General features: G+C 38.5%; 3 protein-coding genes across 3 annotated transcripts; 1 reads left to right on the top strand and 2 right to left on the bottom strand.

Annotated features, from left to right (window-relative positions):
* Positions 1–667: 667 nt before the first annotated feature.
* Positions 668–960, bottom strand: LOC129952670 (metallothionein-3-like). Its single transcript, XM_056065463.1, has 2 exons — positions 936–960; positions 668–869 (listed from the first exon to the last, which is right to left on the bottom strand). The coding sequence occupies exons 1-2, from the start codon at positions 958–960 to the stop codon at positions 769–771; spliced, it is 126 nt and encodes a 41-aa protein (XP_055921438.1). The 3' UTR covers positions 668–768.
* Positions 961–6,542: 5,582 nt separating this feature from the next.
* LOC129942335 (cytochrome P450 CYP12A2-like) lies at positions 6,543–8,563 on the bottom strand. Its single transcript, XM_056051206.1, has 5 exons — positions 8,345–8,563; positions 7,920–8,266; positions 7,739–7,855; positions 7,232–7,679; positions 6,543–7,168 (listed from the first exon to the last, which is right to left on the bottom strand). The coding sequence occupies exons 1-5, from the start codon at positions 8,435–8,437 to the stop codon at positions 6,596–6,598; spliced, it is 1,578 nt and encodes a 525-aa protein (XP_055907181.1). The 5' UTR covers positions 8,438–8,563; the 3' UTR covers positions 6,543–6,595.
* Positions 8,564–14,186: 5,623 nt separating this feature from the next.
* LOC129938744 (cytochrome P450 CYP12A2-like) lies at positions 14,187–16,227 on the top strand. Its single transcript, XM_056046473.1, has 5 exons — positions 14,187–14,345; positions 14,443–14,557; positions 14,610–14,856; positions 14,923–15,039; positions 15,095–16,227. Exons 1-5 carry the CDS (start codon positions 14,250–14,252, stop codon positions 16,116–16,118), a joined length of 1,599 nt encoding a protein of 532 aa, XP_055902448.1. The 5' UTR covers positions 14,187–14,249; the 3' UTR covers positions 16,119–16,227.
* The last annotated feature ends 794 nt before the right edge of the window (positions 16,228–17,021 follow it).

The raw sequence follows: 17,021 nt of genomic DNA, 5'->3' as shown, positions 1-17,021 counted from the left end.
TCCTCTATGATTTGCATTTTCATCCGTTCAAGACATGAAACAAAACGACTACAGCAGACGCAGAGGTTTCTAGAAGCAAATATGGAAACCTTGACGGATGACAATGTTTTGATAATGATGTAGTTATTAAAATAAAACTTGCTTTAATGGGTTTCTGAAAACCCTCAAGAGTTCTATTAACTACCTCTGCACATTCCCAAGGTAACACTCGAAGCCTTAAGAAAGACGATAACCCAAGATATACAACCGATTCCACGTCAAATGCTTTAGAGGAGTGTTTTGACAAAAATTGACAGGAAAAAGTCGTTAGATCTCCAAAACCAAAACTCCACTACGATTGATTAATTCAATATTTTGAATCTTTCGTTAATTTTGTGAAGGGTGTGGATTCTTAAATTTGTTTAACTAGGATTTCACAGTGCTTTAGGGTGAGGGAGCTTTTATACCAAACGTGCTTGATAATCCACTTTGCAATTAATAACAATTAATGTAGAAAAATGAACTCTGCGAAATGTAACCTCTTTATGAAGAAAAAACTTAGATTTTGCTTTATGAAAAATAAAAGGGGCTCAGACCTCAAATGACAAATTTTGTAGCCGCAAGATCAAAAAGCATTTAAAGTACAATCCAACAAAAGTAAACTTTCTACATTTTGAAAAACTTAAACTTCAACTTATTGAAAAGAAATTTCCATTTATTAAGTTTCTTGCATTAAAATACTTTGATGATTTTTTATTTTCCAAAACTTATTCTAGCCTAAAGTTGATTTCACTTGCAGCATTTTCCTTCAGCTCCAGATTTGCAAGCACATTTGCAGGCTTCAGAACAACCACAAGAGTCACCACACTTAGCACTGGTGCACTTACAATCTTAAAAGAAGAAAAAACAATAACAATAACAATCTTATAGATATTCGATTAAATGTTGAATATTACCTTTACAACAATCTTTGCAAGGCATTTTTAATATGTTTTATGTTTTCGGACAAAATATTAAGCTCTTTAAAAAAATATTCCACTGAAGTTTATGATCAAATCACCAAATTGTAGCCTGATTTTATAGGAACTGCAAGATTGTCCGGATTAAAAAATCTAAGTGAAGTGTGCAATTCCACACAGAAAAAGATACTTTTTGCACTTTGTTTACAAACAATTGATATTATTTTCTCTTTTGTTTAATGTTATTATTTGTTTTGGATGAGCTTTTTTCATATCTTTAAAATGAAAACAACAACAATCTCTTATTTGTTTAAATAACTGAATATGAGCGTTGGTGCTGAGTGTATTACAGATAAGATAGCGATTGCCGGTTTTAATTTATTATAGATAAAATCAAATTGATATTAAGAATGGATGGCGTCACTTTTACTGTGATGTCAATTTTTATTTGTAAACAATTTATAGAGGGTGGTTAAATTTCAAAGGCCGATGTTGATTTTGAATAACACAAATAATTATTTAAGAAATTACTGTCATTTCTATTATTTATGATAATATTGGTAAGGTTCATTAACGTAGGGAACAAAATATCGTCCGAATGGTCTCGTGTGTGTTGTACACCTTTTATTCCAAATAACCTCAAAGAAAAAAATCCAAGGGTGTCAAAACGCATCGCCATCAAGTCAGATGAAACAGCCATTACATTTGCCGAGCAAAAGACCCATTTTTTGTAAGCTGTGTCAAGTGCCAGCGTCCTGATTAAACAACATACCGTCAACATCCATATCCTACAATTCTGGCCATAAAAAGTTCGTTATCATCTCACGACAGGGAAATTCATTCACAAAAAATTCATGACCGGCTTTATTTTGGAAAAAATACGGCACGATGATCCTACTGGCACATAATCTTTTGTGAATGCATTGGTTTTTCGACAATCGCTCCTGTATTATCATTTGCCCACATACAAAAGTTTTACTTATTGACGAATCCACTAAGGTGAAATGTGCCTCTTCACTGATGATAATACGAACATTCTTTGAATATGTATTATCCACTGTTTCCATTGGTTGCCACCGTACTGACCATTGTGACCATTGACACTTGAAATGGTTTTATTCTTAAGCACATTGCACCTCGTAAGCGTGTAAATGCAAGTCTTAATGCAAAATGTTCAACACTGAGCGTGAGAGGTGCAATTGCGGGCAAGAAGACTAGTTGAGTCGGTTAGCTTTTTGCTCAAAGTTTTGACAGGTTTTTTAGATTGTTCGCACCATTGGACAATTGCATTGTGTTTTCATTAGTTCACACTAAGACAAGCGAGACAGATCTTTTGTCATTGAGTGAAATCCAGATAGGTGAAGATTCCTATCATTCGGAATTTAGTTTTAATAAATAATATATGCAATTTGATACTCTGTCTGACTCCATTCAAAGAATTGTTGGCCATTTTCCACACAATGAAATCATCTTACTTACTTAAGGTGGCGCTACAGTGCTGTGTGAACTAGGGCCTCTCCAGTTTTGCGCTCCAAGTTGGGTGAGGTCACCTTCCACTTGTGCGCTCCACTTGATCCACGGTTTTCCTCTCCTGCGCTGTCCTGAGGGTGTGGATTCGAAGACCTTCCGGGCCGGAGAATTGGTTTCCATGCGCTCTACGTGACCCAGCCATATTAGTCGTTGGACTTTTACCCTTCTGGTTAAGTCAACGCCGCTGTACAGCCCGTACAGCTCGTCGTTATATTTTCTCCTCCACTCCCCTTACATACATACGGGACAGTAGATCACACGAAGTACTTTTCTCTCAAACCGACCCAGGCGCTTTCATCTGCTTCTGCACCTTATAGCAGGACGGGAATGATAAGGGTCTTATATAGCAACACTTTGGTCCCTCGAGAGAGGACTTCACCACTCAATTGCATTCTTAGTCCAAAGAAACAGCAGTTAACAAGAGTTATTCTGCGTATGATCTCAGCGCTGATGTTGTTTTCTGCGTTTACGTTCTTCCGATTATGTCAATGTCATCAGCATATGCTAGTTATTGGACAGACTTTTTAAAAATATTGCCTCTAGTGTTGACGTAGAAACTCTGTACTATTCTTTCAAGTACGATGTTAAAAAAATCGCATGACAGCGCATCACCTTGTCAAAAATCTTTTTTGACATCGAAAGGTTATCTTAAGTTGATTCGTGAATTCGCCATGGTCATCTTGCACAAACGGACGAGTTTGGCAGGGATGCCAAACTAGACATGGCTCTATACAGCTCGTGCTTGTAGATGCTGTCATATGCGGACTTGAAATCCATAAAAAGATGGTGAAAGATGTCGATTCAGTGTTCTTGGTTTTTTTCCAGGTTCTGCCGTAATGTGAATATTTGATCGACTGTGGACTTTCCTGGTCTAAGACCACACTGATAAGGACCTATCAGGTTGTTGACGATGGGCTTTAGACGTTCACATATTACGGAAGAGAAGATTTTATAGGCGATGTTAAGTAGACTGATTCCTCTATAGTTGGTGCAGTTTAGAGGGTCTTCTTTTTTCAGGATCGGGCAAACAATACAGAGGTTTAATTTATCGTTCAAGCTTTCTTCCGACCATATCTTCAGGATAAGTTGGTGCATGCTCCTTACCAACTTATCTCCAGCTGCTTTAAATAGCTCGGCATTCAAGCCATAGATATGGCAATCTTTACTTCTAAGTCGGGAGGACTGGATTGTTGGCTTTCGTCGTCTATGTTGAATGGATCAACCTGTTTGACAGCGGAATTCGGTTCGTCGGTCGTCGCCGTTATATAGTCTTCAGAAGTGGTCCTTCCATATCCTCAGCATTAACAGCGGGTCCACTGTTATGTTTTCACTTTCGTCTTTGCAGCCTTCGGTTCTAGGTTTACGTACCAGTACATTTTGTTTCACCTGTTCATAAATCTTTCGAACTTCATTCCTGCTTTTAAACCTCTCAACATCTTTGACCGCACGTTTCTCATGCTCTCTCTTTTTCCTTCTGAGAAGTCGGTGTTCCTCTCGCCTCTTCTGCTCATAAAGCTCATGAGCAGCTCTCGTCTATTTATGCATCATCAAACCAGGGAATCTTTGTTGGTGATGGCTTAAAAACCAGCACGTCGTAGGCGGCTTCTTTGATTGCATCTTGGCAATGTTGCCACTGGTATTCGATTTATTGTGTTGGTGGTAGATAACTTCGAGAGAGGTTACTTGTAACTCGGTCGGAAAAGGATTTGACGATCTCTGGCGATTGTAACGTTGTACCTTCTCCCAGCACCACCCTGTTTTGCCTTGGGTCTGGAAATTCGAAGTGCTATATTGGCTACAATGAGGTAGTGGTCGAAGTCGATGTTAGCTCCTCGAAAAGTTCGTACATCCATGATGCTGGAAGCGTGGCTGGCGTCGATCGCAATATGGTCAATCTGGTTGACGGTAGATTGATCTGGAGAAGTCCAAGTTCCTTTGTGGATGTTGAGGTGTGGAAAACGAGTGCTGGCTACCATGACGTTTTGGCACGCAGCAAAATCTATGAGCTTGAATCCGTTGTCGGAAGTTTTGTCGTGCAAGCTGTTCTTCCCGATTATTCCACCAAAGATGTCTTCCCTTCCTAGCTATTTTAATATCGTAGCTAGTACACTGCTAATATGTTTTATCGAAGAGCTCGAAGAACATATCTTTGGTATTATCGTCTTTCTCTTCTGTGGGGGCGTGCGTTCATATCAGGCTAATGTTGCCGAATTTAGCCTTGATACGGATGGTCATGAGGCGCTCATTGATGCACCTATAGCTCAAGACTTCTTGCCTAAGTCTGGGTCCAATGACGAAGCCGCATCCGAATAAGCGCTGTTGGTTTTCGTGGTAGCAGTCTCTATAGTTAATATGGCAGCTTTCATCCTCTTTTTTGCCCGGCCCATCTCATCGTATTTCTTGGATAGCGGTGATGTCTGCTTTATAGCAGTCTAGAGCCTCTGCTTATTCTTCGTCAGCACGTAGTCTGTTAAGGGACCTAACATTCCACGGGCATATCCGAAGTTTTTTGTCCTTAATTCGTTTGCGTAGGTTGTCAACAGTAAATCCGTCCGTGTCCGAGGCTTGTTGGTGCTTTGCAACTGTGAAAGCTTTTACATGGCCAGGAAGTCACCCCGACGGCACAACCCCAAACCTGTAGGGCCAGATAAAATGAAATCATCATTTCGAACAAATTTAGTGTACGCAAGTCTTCCTGGCTTCGATTTTCTGCTCAGAAAATATTGCAGGAAGGCATTGTGAAGTCATTTCTAAATTAAATCAATTAATTCAGGTTTTGATTAGCTAACTCGAATTTCTGACATTGCAGGTCAATTCGTCAACACCTTAGACATGTTTCTTACCGTCTTATGACACATGAGACCATTGTATCGAATCTGCAAATTACTCATGTAAAAAAAAAAACAGTTAAAGAATAAAAAACCTTAAGAGAGTAATGTTGTCAGGAATGGATAGGACCTACAGTCTTAAGTCGAATCTGAACGGCCTAGTCACTGATAAAGCTTCGGTTAACATCGATCACCGCAATCAAGCTTCAGTGAGCGTGGTTAGTAGATAGATGGGTGACCGTCTCGATACCTACCGCGTGCTGTCGTCTGTGTTATTTCTGTCTGTTGTTCCTTCTCTCCTGTCCTTATATCTAGTATATTAATGTCAAGCTTTTTGCGAGCATTCGTACTTTTGATATTGATGAATCTCTTCTTCATGATATTAAAAACTACCTTTTTAACCGTTCAATACAACTTATTTTTGAAGTCTGAAATTCATAAAAAAAATGCTGGTGTTTTCAAGAGCTTAATTTTGTCTCCGACTCTCTTCAACATTTTCATAAACGATCTCTACTTCTAATCCATTAAACTGTTTCGCTGACGACAGTATCTTCAACTTTTCAGATTCGTTTCTAGATTCACATTTATGTCTTTAGGTTGTGGAAGTTCAATGGCAGCGTATGATTAGCCCATTAAATTCCAATCTCGACAGCAATGTCCAATAGGGAATTATTAACCTTTGTAGAATTTAATGCTTCAAAAACTTTATGCTATCTCCTGTCCAAAAAGCGTTACCCAACACCAATGCTATTACCAATGACAGATCACTTCTTATGGAATAATCACTTTTCTGCATTTCCAAAATTGCTTCAGATTTCTTCGACGGTGCAAGAAATTTGTCATCCCTTTATCATTCTTCCAAATCTTGAATATAACTCGCAAATCTCGACAGGTGCTTTAAAAACAAGTTAAAATATCTAGGTTGCAATAAAAAAAGCATTTTTAAATTACAGTCGCTAGAACTATAACCGAAACATTTATATCTCTCGACACCGCCGCCTTTTTTGTTTTACCGATATCTTTAAGGACTATGCTTTGTCAAATAAGCCAGTTTCATTCAGCCCTTCCCCTTAAACAATTCAGCCGTAATACATGCACTTCCAGGAATGATTACCATCGCACATCGGGAATGTGGAAGGCTTTGGCCAACTCTGTTTTTCCCTATCATTTTTATATTCAGAACTTCAAGACCAATATGCATTGGTATCTCCTCCTAAATTATTCAGTATTTTGAAATAAAAACGAATTTAGTTTAAAGTTTATTAATTAATTTAGGTAGTTACAATAATTTATTTGTTCTTAATCTTCAAGTTCTGTCAATTTAAACTTCAACGGAATAGCAGGCGTGTTAAGAAAATGACTCTTAAATGCATTCTCAGTCGGATAATTGAATTCCATATAAAAGTTCCTAACCAAACGTGCCACTGTTACTTCCAATTCAAGATCAACAATTCTTCTGCCCACACACATTCGTGGTCCAAAACCAAAAGGCAAATATGAAAAAGGAGTGATAACATTTTCTAAAGGTCCATCACGCATCCAACGTTCCGGAATGTATTCGTTCGGCTTTGGGAAGTAATTCTCCTCCCTCAGTAATAAATTTGCATTTAAGAGTATTCGAGTTCCCTTTGGTATACGATATCCAGCCAGGGCAATATCATCACCGGCCTTACGAGGAATTCCAGCTCCAATCGGATGCATGCGAAGGCCTTCTTTTATGCACGCTCTCAAGTAGGGCAAATGTTTCATACTTTCCACAGTGAATGTAGAATCTTTATGTGGCAGAACCTTTCGCACCTCCTCACGTAATTTTTTCTGCTTCTCAGGGTTCGTAGCCACCTCAAGCAGAATCCCAGTCATAACGGATGAGGTCTAAAGTTTTTAAGAACATTCAATACTAAAAAACAAAAACGGAACACAAACACAAGAACTTACCGTATCAACTCCAGCCATAAGCATATCCGTCGCCATTACAATAGCTATCGCCTTATCGATCTTAATGAGCTTCTCCAATACACTCAGTTCTCTGTCCAACGTCTCTGAATTGTTCTTATTTCTCTTTTCCATTTGCTCAAGTGACTCTTCCACAAAACCAATTATAGTTTCAAATATAATGTCTAGAGCTTTCTTGTAACGAGCAAATGATGGTGTCCAAATGTATTTCCACAGAGAAGGTTGGAAGTCCAACTCATACACAGACTGCAGGAATATTGTTAAGCTGGTGAATAGTTTCTTAGCATCTGCTCTATCCCTGTTCTTCCGGATTAGACCGAGCTGCTTATCCAGGGCGACAACTGCAACTGATTCGAAGGTCAGTCGGTTGATTTCATCAATGAAATTATCCGGCATTTCGTTGGTATGAGGATCACGAATCTCACGGATTCTGAAAAGTTCAAAAAGTTAAGTTGGAAACAGGAACAAGCACCATCTCATTATGTTCACCTTTGTAGGAACTCCGAGTTGACTTCCTGCATTGGAATAACGTAGCTCTTTGCATTGCGAGGCTGCATTAAGACCGGATTCACAGCTGTTCGAAATGTTGACCAAGCCTTTCCCTCCCTGATAAAATCCAAACACAAACATCAAACACTTTTGAATTGACACCAACGCAACTGTAACTTACGATGCAATAAGTCCCTCGGCTTGATCGTATAATTCAGCACGATAATTCTTTCGGTAATACGTCAACGAATCCATGCCCGGCCTTGAAGGCCAAGCACTCTCAGTTCGAAAGACGTGTTGAATATGATTGACATCGAAAAGCATTACAACATCGACCTTTCCAAATGTGCCTGGTATTCGAAAAATATCGCCATACTGCTCACGAGCTTTTAAAATATAATCGGTGAAGGATTTTTTATGATATTGGCCACCTGGCATAAACCCTCGAAACAGCTCATATTTTGTTGGCCCAGGAATTTCTTCATAAGCCCGTGCCTTAGCCCAATCGGCTGAATCCAAATAGTCCAGCTGTGATTAACGAAAACAAAATATAAACAAAAACTAGATTAGTTTTCTTGCCATTATCAGTGTTTTTATTTATTTGACCTTTAAGGCACCGGCAGAGGTGGCAGCGGAACGCGTCGCATTCGACAAAAGCGAAAGCTTCAAGCATTTTAAAGTGCTTGATGATTTGAGCATTGTTTTGGTTTAACGTTCTTTGTATTCTGCTTACAATGGGTGTTTTATTGATACTGAACGTCTGGAAAGAATTCTCTCCGAAATATTTACCATTTCTTAGAATATGGAAGCTTTTTGATTAGAAAAAATAACTGATAAAACGGTGCGCGAGCGGGCCACGAGCCTTAGAATATAATATTATTTTCATGCTTTGTATTTATGTGTGAATGCAAAAATGTCTTGAGAAGTTTATTGCTTTGATAAGAACAAAGAAAAAAGAATTCAATAGAAAAGTTTATTTTTTAATTTGAAAATGATAAAAAACAATAAGAAAACCATAAGTATTTTGATTGGTCTCACCTGATTATATCGGTTCTGATTAATCTAAAAATAGAAAAGTCAACCTTATCTATTTATTTTTCCATAATGGGTGTTCCAAAACTTACGAAAGATTTGAATTTGCTGACATTTGTATACTGTTAAGTGTTGGAAACAATATTTGAAAAATACTGAACACTTTTTGAAATCATTTCAAAGATTCAAAGTAAACTTACATTCGAGCATTCTTTAAATTTTCGAAGGAATACAATTTAGCCAACTTCACTAATTTAGATGTTGAAACCGTATTAACTGACTGTAGAAAAAAATCGTTCTACCAAGACTGCTATATTTGAGCCCACCAGTTTTGTGAACAACTAACCTTCGTGAACTTACTTACGTAAGGATGGACCTGGGCCTTAACCAACATGCGCCTTCAGCCAGCTCGGCATTAGAGCTATTTTCTGTTCGCACTCCTATTTGGTTGAGATCTTATATCATCTGCCTGTGCCACCTGAGTTGCAGTCATTCCTACTGCGCCCTTCATCGGGATTGAATTCGAAGACCTTCCTCTCTGAAGCCTTGATGTCCATTCGCAATGCATGACCCAGCCTCTAATTCGTTGTACTTTTATTGTTTTAACCAGGTCAGTGTCGCTGTAAGTCCCGTATGGTTCGTAGTTGTATCTTTTCAATCCAAAATCCCTAGTCCGAAAATTTCAGAAGTATTTTTCTCTCAAAGCATCCTAAAACGATATGATCTTTCTTTGACAAGGTCCAGGTCTCAGAGCCATAAATGAGAACCGGGATGATGAGTGCCTTATAGATGGTAATTTGAGATGCTAAATTGAGTTCTAAGTCCAAAGAAGCAGTGATTTGCAAGAGTTTTATTTCGTTTGATTTCAGCGCTGGTGTCGTTGTCTGTGTTAATAGCGGTGCCTAGGCAGACAAAGTCCTCAACTTCCTCAAAGTTATAGCTGTCCATTGTGACGTTTTGTAAAAAAAACCATCGTTCAATGTCCTTTTTGCTGACAGCATATTCCTGGTCTTGCCCCCATTGACCACTAAAATCATCTTTTCCGCTTCCGTCGCAATGCTCAAAAACAATCCACTGGCATCACGCTTTGATCTACTAATTGTGGCAATATCATCGGCGTAGTCGAGTAATTGGATGGACCTTTAGAATATTTTGCCTCTAGTATTGACGGTTGAGTTTTGCACAATTCTTTCCAGAATGATATTGAAGAAGTCGCATGATATGAACCTATCAGGTTGTTGAAGAATTGCTTGAGACGATCAAGGTTCAGGAGACTGATTCCTCTGCAAGGCGTAAGCTCCAGCAGATTTGTTGAACTTTCGTTTCACTTCGTCGATGTCGGATAGCCGGAATTGTTGTTTCGCGTCGCTTAAGTTGGATGGTGCTATATCTCTTGCACTGGAATTTGATGAGTTATCTAACTTACTTACTAACTTAAGGTGGCGCTACAGTCCTGTGTGAACTAGGGCCTCACCTAACAAATTTCTCCATCTAACTTGGTCCCTCGGTCTGCTATTTCGCACTCCGAGTTGAGTGAGGTCATTTTCCACATGTGCTGGCCACCTGATCCACCGTCTTCCTCTACTGGGCTTTTCTGTGGGTATGAATTCGAACATTTTTGGCGCCGAAGCATTTGTTTTTATGCACTTTACGTGACCTAGCCATTTCAGTCGTTGGACTTTTACCCTTCTGGCTAAGCCTACGTCGCTGTACAGTATAGCAGGACGGGGATGATAAGGGTCTTATATAGTCTTTCGAGAGAGGACTTTTCCACTCAATTGCTTTCTTAGTCCAAAGAAATAGCGGTTAGCAAGAGTTGTTAATCTTCGTTTGATCTCTACGCTGGTTTTGTTTTCTGCATTAGGTAACAGCGGAGCCTAGGTTAACGAAGTCCTTGATTAACTCAAGCCATCCGATCCAGCGGCTTTGTAAGACTTTAGCTTAGATAATGGCAATGTTTACTTTATTTCCATTAAGATGTTTCCACTTTCGTCTTTGCAGCCTTAGGTTCTAGGTTTATGTACGTGTGAATTTCGTTTCACCTGTTCATAAAACTTCCGAACTTGATTCCTGCTTTAAAAACACCTTCTCAGAAGTCATTGTTTCTCTTACCCCTTCTGTTCAAAGAGCTCATGAGCACCACTCGTCCTTTTATGCAGCGCCGCTTTGCGTGCCTGTTGTTTGGCTGCATTTACCTACCGACATTCCTCATCAAACCAGGGGTTCCTTGTTTGTAACTGTTTGAAACCCAGCACATCAGAGGTGGCTTCTCTGATTGCATCTTGGCAATGTTGCCACTGGTTTTCGGTACGTTGTGTTGGCGGCAGAGTACTACGAGACCGGTTACTTGTAACTCCGTCGTAGAAGGATTTGGCGATCTCTTGCGATTGTAGCCGTTCGACGTTAAACCTTCTCCCAGCATCTCCCTGTTTTGCCGTGTGTCCGGAAACCCGAAGTTCTACCTTAGCTACAACGAGGTAGTGGTCCAAGTCGATGTTAGCTCCTCGAAAAGTTCGTACATCCATGATGCTGGAAGCGTGTCTGGCGTCGATCGCAATATGGTCAATCTGGTTGATGATAGATCGATCTGGAGAACTTCAAGTTCCTTTGTTGTTGAGGTGTGGAAAACGCGTACTGGCTACCATGACGTTTCGCCCCGCTTCAAAATCTATGAGCCTGAATCCGTTGTCGGAAGTGTTGTCATGCAGGCTGTTCTTCTCGATTATTCCACCAAAGATGTCTTCCCTTCCTAGCTTGGCATTAAAATCACCCAGGACAGTTATAATATCAGCTAGGGCACTGCTCATATGTTTTGTCTAAGAGCTCGAAGAACATATCTTTGCTGTTGTCATCCTTCTCTTCTTTGGGGGCGTGCGCGCATATCAGGCTAATGTTGCCGAATTTAGCCTTGATGCGTATGGTCATGAGGCGATCATTGATGCACCTATAGTTTAAGACTTCTTGCCTAAGCCTGGCTCCAATGACAAAGCCGCATCCAAATAAGCGCTGTTGGTTTTCGCTCAGCAGTCACCATAGTAAATGTCGCAGTTTTTCACCCTCTTTTTGCCCGGTCCATCATATCGTATTTCCTGGATGGCGGTGATGTCTGCTTCATAGCAGTCTAGGGCCTCCGCTAATTCTTCAACTGCACGTGGTCTGTTAAGGCACCTAACATTCCACGTGCATTTCCAAAGTTCGTCGTCCTTAATTCATTTGCGTAAGTTGTCAACAGTAAATCCGTCCGTATCCGAGGCTTATTGGTGCTTCGCAACTTTGAAATCTTTTACGTGGCCATGAAGTCACCCCGACGGCACAACCCACAATCTTTAAGGCCAGATTCTTAGTATAACTCCAAAGATGGGGAGCCGGATAAAAACCGCTCTTTATAGGCCTGGGCTCCGAATAAGTCGAAGAAGCCCTATTAGGTGTTCAATAAGTAGTTCAACCTTACTGGAACTGCAGAAGCCACCGTTGATTCGGCAGCGGGAATTCATCCGCTGCCGTCTGGATGAGGAGAGGTGCCTTAGTGGAAACACCTCTCCCCCCTCTCTCGTTTGCTGCCCCCAACAACTTTTCACTGGGGTTGGAACCCAATCTCCAGTTGAGTTACTAGGCACCCGATGTTCACCACGGGGAGGTGAGAGTAGGAGTTGATAGACAGTGATGGGTTTTGAGAAAAACCTGTGGACGCTTGTGTCCTCTTGAATGCACATGTCTACCATTTGAACACCGAATAAATTCATTCGGTCAACATGTTATTTATATTAACAATCAAATCAGACTTTTTAAAATCAGACTCAAAAATGAAGTAATGTTTTTGATATTACTTTTTAAAATCCGAAAAACACAAACCTATTGGGATTTTGAAGCTATGAAGTATGAAGTCTGTTTAAAAAAAAAAAAGTCGTTGTGGTTCTTCAAAGCATTCATCATTATCTTCAATATAGTTTAATAACAGTTGATTTTCTTCTTTAGCAGTCACCATTTAATTTAATTTGTTAATTCGTTTGCGTAGGTGTTTAACAATAAATTCTTCCGTATCCGAGGATTGTTGGTGCTTCGCAACTAGGAGATTTTTACGTAGTCAGGAAGTCAAACCGACGACACAACCCCAAACTTAGAGGGCCAGATCCATAGTTTAACTCCAAGTACGGGGAGTAAGATAATCCGCTCCTTATAGGCCGTAATCACCGTTATTTAATGTGGAAAAGTGGTCTTTCCATATTCTTAGCATAGTTCTACTATGAAGTTCCCCTAATCGTCTTTACAGGCCTTGGTACGGTTTTTTGTATGCCTGTTGCTTAGCTGCTGAAACCCACCACTTCAAAGGCGGAATCTCTGATAGGTGTAAGACAATATTGCGATTGGTCTTCAAAGCTGTGTGAACTGCCTACTAACTACCAGAATGTCTTGCCCAGCAGCGAAAATCAATCATCTTGAATCCTTTAGCAAAGTGATGTCGTGGAGGTTGTATCTCCCGATTGTGCCAACAAAGATGTCTGCTCTTCCTAATTAAACCTTCAAAGACAATTTTAAAGTCATAACCATGGCACTGCTCATATATCTTGTCCAAGAGTTCAAAGAATATGTCTTTGGCGTCTTCATCTTTCTCAAACAGAGGTTTGAACATGTTATAGACACTCAACTAGACCAAAAGAGGACAAAATACAACAAACAGGATTGCTAATGATCTACAAACGCATCCTACAATATTGTAAAACAAATGCATAAAAGATATTTTATGATCAACCAAACAAGATACTGAATACAGAAGCATCCTATAATTATAAGATACAAAAAAGCAATTAAAAAACAATTAACCAACACCACCATAAACCCCGAGGACAAGAACACCAACTCATCAGCATAATGATATAAAAAGAGAGAACACGGAAGGAATAGTGAGTAGTTCTCGAGGAGTAGTTGTCGAGTAGTACTTATGCAAGAACTATCTACTTATTAAAACTATTAAAATATTATATTCGTTAAGTCAAAATAAAGTTTAAATTTAAAAAACTTTTTTCTTTTAAACCTGAAATAGTGATATTTGCTTGTCAAACTGTGTCTGTATCTGTCAGAACTTTCGATATTTAAACTTACTAACTACCTTATAACTGTGACGTAAGCAGTTTTTCCGATTTCGTCTGAATGAGCTACTTTTCGAGTTCAAAAACATCAATTTGTATTTTTGATCATGTCTATATACCGGTTCCCGTGACCTTCCTCTATGAAGTTTTTAATAGATAGATACAAAACGCTCTTCATAAACAAGCTATCCGAGAACCAATCTCTCTTTATGATGCTTTAAATTGATTAAACAAATAGACAACTTAAAAAAAGCTTTCAAGGGGCTCTTCAAACATTACTTTTGCACATGAAAAGCTTTTTTTTAATATCTAATAATATTAAATTTGATACAGCTCCATGAACTTGGTCTCCGCTAATGTTGTTTTAGTTTAAAAACAGCTATCACTGATTAATGATGTATTATCAAAGAATTATTCTTCGTCAGTCTCCAGCACTGGCACTTAACCAATTGAAACCGCTTCGGGCAATTGCGCAGTTTAATATCAAGGTAAGAAAATAATAATTAACTTAAACATTTGTGTCAATTGAAAGACAAAGTTTTACAAAAAATAACAAAACTATTTTTTTAATTATTGAAAAAAAAGACCGAAGAAACGATAAATGATGTCACCCAGTCACAAGAATGGTCACAAGCGAAGCCGTTCACAACAATTCCAGGCCCAACTAAGTTTCAATTGATTCGAGGATTTTTACCTGGAGGTAAATTAATAGAATTTAAATCTATCGCAATGTCTTATGTTTCATTTTGTAGGGGTGTTCCATAAAACGTCTTTAAATGACTTTGCCGTATTGGTTCGACAGATGTATGGTGATCTGGCATTGGTTCCGGGGGTTTTTGGCAAGAAAGACATTCTGATGTCTTACAATCCCGATGATTTTCGTACTGCGATTCGTTCCGAAGGTGTTTGGCCAAGACGTCGTCTTATGGAGACCTTATCTTACCACCGAAGTGTCCATAGAAAAGATGATTTCAATGATATGATAGGTCTTCTCGGAACGTAAGTTTGAACAAAAACAAAAGAAAGAAGTAACACTTCTCATATCTTGCTTATGACACTTTTCAGAAACGATGAAGCTTGGAGTAAGATTCGATCAGCCGTTAATCCAGTTTTAATGCAGCCTCGGAATGCAAGGCTCTATCTTAACAAAATGCTAGAAGTAAACAATGAATTCTTACAAAGGTAATTTTCAAATTATTTTCGGCTAATATCAGGAACTGATAATTTGATTTTATAGGATTCGAGAAATTCGTGATCCGAAAACCCTGGAAATGCCAGAAACTTTTGAAGATGAAATCAATCGCTTGACTTTCGAATCAATAGCTGTTGTAGCACTCAATCGACAGATCGGTCTTATTCGCAGAGATCGCGATAATGCTGATGCAAAGAGACTTTTTAAGGTCCTTCGTAACTTTTTCGATCTAGTGCTTTATTTGGATATCAATCCATCGATTTGGAAGGTCGTTAAGACCCCAGCATTTCATAGAATGATGAAAAACTATGACGAGATGTACGACATCATTATAAAGTATATAAACGAAGCTCTTGAGAGGATTGAAAGTGATACTTCCAGAGCTAATGTCGATGAGGATGAAGAGAAGAGTATTTTGGAGAAACTCCTCAAGATTGACAAGAAAATAGCAATTGTAATGGCCTTGGATCTTCTGATGGCTGGAGTCGATACAACCAGTACAACTATGACAGGCATTCTTCTCTGCCTAGCCAAGAATCCAGAGAAACAAGAAAAACTCCGACAAGAACTACGCACAATCCTCCCTGAAAAGGACTCATTGCTTACCCTCGACAGTATGAAGAATTTGCCCTACTTAAGGGCCTGCATTAAAGAGGGCATGCGCATCTATCCGATTTCTTTGGGCATTATGCGAACAAATGAGGAGGAAATTATTTTGAGCGGCTATCAAGTCGAGAAGAATCAGGACATTTTACTTGCGAATAATTTATTACTCATGGAAGATAGATACATTCCAAGGGCAAAGGAGTTTTTGCCAGAAAGATGGTTACGTGAGGAGAAAGGTAATCACGGCACCATTGATCCATTTATGTATGTTCCATTTGGACATGGAGCTAGAAGTTGTGTGGGAAGGCGACTTGTTGAATTGGAAATAGAAATAACAGTTTCGCGATTGGTGAGAAATTTCAATATGGAATTTAACTATTCAACTGAAAAAGCTTTCAAGAACCACCTGATTAACGTTCCAGCAATACCGCTTAAATTTAAAATGAGTGAAGTTGAAAATTAAGACAAAATTAGTTAAATTTATAAAATATATTTAAAAACACTGAAACTATCGTAAAAATTAATGTTAAAATAAAATAATTAAATTGAATTTATTATAAAAAAAAAATTAATGAATAGCTTTTTGGAAAAATTAAATTTTTTTACGTTCATCAAGAGATTCGTTCTTTAGCCGTACTACACGAATGAGGATGCCTTAGCATCATCTCCAATTGTTATTTCAGTATTTAGAAATTAAAGTCCAATCTGTACTGATAACTCGTTTTAAAGGTAACAATATTAACTTGAGTGTAAGCTTAATACACGTTTTAATGTTCTAAGAAGTCAAAAGTCGATGTAATTAATCTACAAACCACAGCCTTAGTCTGGTTTAAAAGTTACGGCGCACAGTGGCCCGTTTTGACTTTTTTGGTTGCAAAAATCATATTTCCTAAACGAATAAAGGTATTGCTTACGTTTTTTTTTGTATCTTGAAGGAAATTTCCAAGGCTATACAAACTGTGACTTTCAAAAAAAAAAACTGCATACAGGGTGTTTCAGAAGTTTCTGTTAAAAAAAGAAGTTTTAACAAAGTTGATAAACATAGCGATATTTCAATATGCAATCGTCGAAATCATTTTTTTAAGTAATCTTAATGAATTGAAGCAGTAGAGCAAAAAGAAATAGAACCAATTGGAGTGAAAAAGTGGGAAAAAAATATTTGTTTTTTGTAATTTTAAGGCATATTTTTATTTTCCAGTATTTAAGAATACATAATGTATTTTGCTGATTTATCAAAAGTCAAACAGTGGAAAAAGAAATAAAGAACAAATTAATATATAAACACTAAATTTTTAAAGTCTAAAGTCCGGGGAAATGTGTAATAAACTCTTCATTTCCGGAGGGTATCGTTCTTTTAGATCTTTTT

This window comes from Eupeodes corollae, chromosome 1, assembly GCF_945859685.1.
Source record: "Eupeodes corollae chromosome 1, idEupCoro1.1, whole genome shotgun sequence".
Lineage (NCBI taxonomy): Eukaryota > Metazoa > Arthropoda > Insecta > Diptera > Syrphidae > Eupeodes > Eupeodes corollae.
Note: the sequence above shows the minus strand (reverse complement) of the source record. Positions and strands in the feature narration are given on the sequence as shown.